Source organism: Glycine max, chromosome 2 (assembly GCF_000004515.6).
Source record: "Glycine max cultivar Williams 82 chromosome 2, Glycine_max_v4.0, whole genome shotgun sequence".
In the NCBI taxonomy this organism is placed as follows: Eukaryota; Viridiplantae; Streptophyta; class Magnoliopsida; order Fabales; family Fabaceae; genus Glycine; species Glycine max.
This window is the reverse complement of record NC_016089.4, coordinates 22,701,425-22,706,684: the sequence shown is the minus strand read 5'-3', so window position 1 is coordinate 22,706,684 and position 5,260 is coordinate 22,701,425. Positions and strand designations below refer to the sequence as shown.

The 5,260-nt window shown below is 38.6% G+C and overlaps 1 protein-coding gene across 1 annotated transcript; it reads right to left on the bottom strand.

Annotated features, from left to right (window-relative positions):
- Positions 1–217: 217 nt before the first annotated feature.
- LOC106797461 (classical arabinogalactan protein 9-like) lies at positions 218–670 on the bottom strand. The gene has a single exon (XM_014771770.1). The coding sequence runs from the start codon at positions 668–670 to the stop codon at positions 218–220; it is 453 nt and encodes a 150-aa protein (XP_014627256.1).
- Between the last annotated feature and the right edge of the window lie 4,590 nt (positions 671–5,260).

Below are 5,260 nucleotides of genomic sequence, written 5' to 3'. Positions count from 1 at the left end.
ACTGTTCAACATGCTTTAGGCTAAGCAACTAAGCTACCCCTGCACAAAATTAATAAAAAAGAAATATTGATCTAAAACCCTAACTATACTAATAGTAAACCAAAAAGTGCAACAAAGAAGCACAAAATCATCAAAAATATCCACATTATTGTCAAGATGAAACACAACTTCCTCAGCAGTCCATCCAATCAGAAAAGTCCAAACCATCCTCTAGGTATCATGATGGTGAATCAGGAGGAGCAGCAGTTTCATCAGCTGAGTCATCGGGAATGATTATCAGAGGTGGTGCCGATGGAGCTGGTGGAGGAGATAGTATTTCAACCTCAGGAGAAACAGGTGGATCTGCTACCGGAGGTTGTGGCTCTGCTGGTCTTGGCTCTGTCCTTGCTGGTACAGGACTGGAAGGAACAACCTCGGGGGATCTCACCAGAGGAAGCTGAGCTTCAGGCCAAGCCACCTTTTCCAGAAATTGCTCCATGGATATAACTGGCTTGTTGTGAGCTAACTCCTGCTGGTTGTAAACAATCATCAACTGCCCCCTGAATAAGCTCTGCAACATAGGAATTATGGGATGAGCTTGTTGAGCATCTGGTTCCATGGGTGCTGTCGAAGGAGGTAAGTTGGAAGATGAAAGGATGTCTTCAGTTCTTGCTCTCTTTCTCGATGCCATCTACAAGAAAAGAATGTGAACATTTGCAAAATTCAAATTAAAAGAAAGACAAAGGCCACTTAGAAAAATTGAACACGCTTAGCGGTCCTCACAAACAATATATATCGCTTAACGAAAGAGGGCTTGCTTAGCCAGCACTTGCCGCAACAGATTTCGCTTAGCCCAGAGATTCGTGGCTTAGCGTGCGGCTGTTAGCAAAAACTTCTGATTAAGTTATCTAGGTTTAGCGAATTAGCCTTGCTTAGCCATCAATACTTCATCAAGAGGATGAACATTCATCCTTTTGAAGTCAGCTCGCTTAGCACAATAGATGTGCTCAACGATTTCTTCAGAAGAATTCAACTAACATTGATGCACTCGCTCAGCGCGATAAGCGCGCTCAGCGAGGTCTTCCATAAAACGCATATGTGCAACAAAAATTGATGAGCTCGGTAAGCTCCCTGAGCGAGCTCATTGCATTTTCCAAAAAAAGTGAAGGAAACACTGTGCATTTTCTTCAAACATTGGAGCCTTTATTGTCAAATCACACATGCAAAGTTTATAACACAATCTACATCAAACAATCTATACAAAATCCTAAATTTTAAATACTTCTAAATATACTACAGTCCTACAATTCCTGAAGCTAGTTTTAAATTTTGTCTAACCTAAGGTTGAGCAAACCAGCAGAGAAAGAGATTGTATGGAACTTACTTGAATTGTTGATGCAGTGAACACAATGCTTATGCAAAATTGGATGAGAGAGGGAGAAAGAGAAAATGGTGTTTGTGCAGAATTCTCTAGTTGTCCCTTACGTTCAACACTTGTCAATGTCCTGAAGTTACACTTAACCAAGCGATTTTTGACACTTGCTCTTAGCGAAATGTCTCGCTAAGCGAGAGAGACGTTTGGTTTTTCAAGACTTGTTGCTTAGCGAATCCGCGCACTTAGTCGACGTTTCAAATTCAAAATCAATTTTTTTTTCTTACACAGAAACTCGGCTTAGCGCGAGGGTATGTCAGCTTAGCGAGGTCTGCAGATTATAAAAGCTGCAAATCTCACTATAAAATCCTGGCTCTAGCCATCTTAACTAAAATGATGCATCTTAAGTACATAGGAGCACGCGCTTAGCTGAGAGGTACTCGCTTAGCGCTCATACTGCCGCAAAGAATCTCGCTTAGCTTCCATGACTGGCGCTTAGCGTCATGGACCTCAATTAAGGCCGTAAGGAATTGCGCTTGGCGACAATAGCCCGCTTAGCCACGGATAAGCTATCGCTTAGTGATCAGGTTGAAGCTTAGCTGAATTCAGATCGAATCGAAGTTAGCTTAGCCCAACCTTGGCAATCTTAGCGGACCAAATCAGCCTCAGATGCAGGGGTTGGGCGCTAAGCGCTTAAGACTCGCAGCTTAGCGCATGAATAGAGCTGTGCTTAGCGCGAGGCTTGCGCTTAGAGAAAGGACTGTTTTTCAGAAGAAGAAAAAATTTCTAAGTTATTTTTCAGTCCTTTTTCCATGAAATTGAAACCCTTATGTTAAGCATTCAAAGATTGGCTGATATGCTCCTATGTACAGCTTACATAGCAAGTTCCAAATGATTTAAATGCATAAAACAAAAAACAAAAATAGAAGAATTTAAAACTGAGTTGCCTCCCAGGAAGCGCTTCTTTAACGTCATTAGCTTGACGCTTTTACCTCACTGGGTGATCAAATGAACAGTGCCCTGTGTCCTTGTAAATTCTTCACCATGATACAATTTTAACCTCTGGCCATTTACAACCCATGTCCTATTTGGATTCTGAGATTGTGGGTCATATAGCTCTATTGCACCATAAGATCGAACATCCTTAATAATAAAAGGTCCAAACCACTTGGATTTCAGCTTACCAGGAAATAATTTTGATCTTTAATTAAAAAGTAGCACCTCTTGTCCTGGTTTGAATTCTCTCTTTATCAATTTCTTATCATGATACGTCTTGACTTTTTCTTTGTAAAGTCATGAGGATTCATAAGTTGTTAATCGCATTTCTTCTAGTTCCAACATTTGATTCTTTCTGTTCTCCTTGGATGCCTTCTCATCAAAGTTCAGAAATTTAAGAGCCTAATATGCCTTGTGTTCCATTTCAATCAGTAAATGACATGATTTTCAATACACTAGTTGAAAAGGAGACAGACCAATTGGAGTTTTATATGCAGTTTTGTAATATGGCTGACCAATCTTTCCTGGTTGATGCCACTGTTTTTTCTAATATTTTCTTTAATTCTCTGTTGGATACTTCAACTTGCCCATTGGTTTGCGGATGGTAAGGGGATGCTACTCTATGATTCACATGGTATTGACTCAATACCTTTTGAAGCTGAGTATTATAGAAGTGCGAACCACCATCACTGATCAATATTCGAGCTACCCCAAATCGAAAAAAAATGTTCTTCTAGATAAATCTCACCACTGTCTTAACATCATTCCTTGATGTGGCCATAGCTTCCACCCATTTAGACACATAATCAACAGCCACCAGAATATATTTATTCCCTACGGACCTTTCTCTCTCTAGAAACCCTAGACATGCAAAGCTCTGAATCCCAGTCCAAACTCCCTTCACAAAATCTGATTTTAGGCTTAAATAGTTGGCCTTGTCCGTGCTCGTGCAATTAGCGCACGTATGGGCCGCTTAGCACACGTTAGTGATGTGGAAGCAATGGCTTCCAAGGTTATTTTGATGATGTCAAAGAATCAAGAGTCAAGAAAATTGCAAAGATTCAAGAATGAAGTTTTCAAGAATCAAGTTTCAAGAATCAAGATTCAAGAATAATCAAGATCAAGATTCAAGACTCAAGATTCAGGAATCAAGAGAAGAATCACTCAAGATAAGTATTAAAAAAAATTTTCAAAACATTGAGTAGCACAAGAAGTTTTCACAAAATCATTATCAAAGAGTTTTACTCTCTAGTAATCGATTACCAGAATGTAGTAATCGATTGCCTGTGTTTTTAAAACGTTAGGATTTTCAAAATTCAAAATGAAGAGTCACATCTGTTGATGTGTAATTGATTACACCTTGATGGTAATCGATTACCAGTGACTGTTTTCAAAAAATACATTTCCAAAAGTCACATTTCTTCAAGTGACTTGTTTCTGAAGATTCTTTCAAAAGTCACAACTTTTCTAAGTGACTAGTTTTAAAAGAAATTGCCAAGAGTCACAAAATTTGACTTGAGTCATCAAGAAATTATAAATATGTGACCATGGCATGTATTTTGATAACGATCAAGAAATCTATCTTTCAATCTTCTCTCTCAACATCATTCAACTCTTTCAACAAATTTTTTTATTCATCTTCTCTTTATCTTTCTAAAAGTTTTTGTTCAAAATTTTTCTTTCAAGAAAAGTTCTTTGATAAAAAACTTGTGCTATTCATCTTTTTCATTCTCTTCTCCCTTTCCCAAAAAGAATTCAACAAGGACTAATCGCCTGAATTCTTGTTGTGTCTCTCTTCTCCCTTTTCCAAAAGAACAAAGGACTAACCACCTGAATTATTTTGTGTCTCCCTTCTCCCTTTTCAAAGAATTCAAAAGGACACAGTCTGAGAATTCTTTTGATTCTTCCCTTTCCCTTAAGCAAAAGATTTCAAAGGACTAACAGCCTGAGATATCTTTTGTTTCCCCTTTACAAAGTTTCAAAGGACTAACCGCCTGAGAACTTTGTCTTAACACATTGGAGGGTACATCCTTTCTGGTACAAGTAGAGGGTACATCTACTTGGGTTGTTGTAACTGAGAACAAGAGAGGGTACATCTCTTGTGGATCAGTTCAAGTGGAGGGTACATCCACTTGGTTGTTCAAAGAGAACAAGGGAGGGTACATACCTTGTGGATCTTTGCTTGTAAAGGTTTTTACAAGGTTGAAAAGAAATCTCAAGGACCGCAGGTTGCTTGGGGACTGGATGTAGGCACGGGTTGTTGCCGAACCAGTATAAATTCTTGTGTTTGTCTTCTTCTTCCCTACACTCTTTAATTTCCGCTGCGCACTTTAATTATCGCTTTTACTTTTGGTTAAGTTTCTATTTTTGTTCTTTACTTTCTTAACATCATAGTAAAAGCCTAATTGAATCTAGTTACATTAAGAAGGATATATTTTTAATTAGTAAAGGTTCATTAATAATTAATTCAACCCCCCCCCCCCCCTTCTTAATTATTTCGAGGCCACTTGATCCAACAAGTGATTTTTGGCTTTGCGCGCCTTTCTCGCTTAGCGGATGAACTGAAGCGATGCGCATAGAGAGATGAAGCGGTGCCCTTAGCAAACCTGTACAACTCATCTTCTTCTAGATTCTTCCTCGCACTTAGCCCAGGAATGTTGCGCTTAGCGGATGCTCGCTAAGCCAGCAAATTGGCTTAGCGAGAAGGTGAAAACAACCTTTTCCAAAGCTTGCCCAATTAACCTGAAATTGAGAGAAAATGATTATTAAACACACAAAATGGAAATACTAATTATTTATTACCCATACTTAACAGAAAGTACTTATAACATTACAAAATAACCATAAATTGGGAGAGTTTGATACAATTTATATAAGTTTTATACACAAAAATTAGTCATTTTCACCGACTAA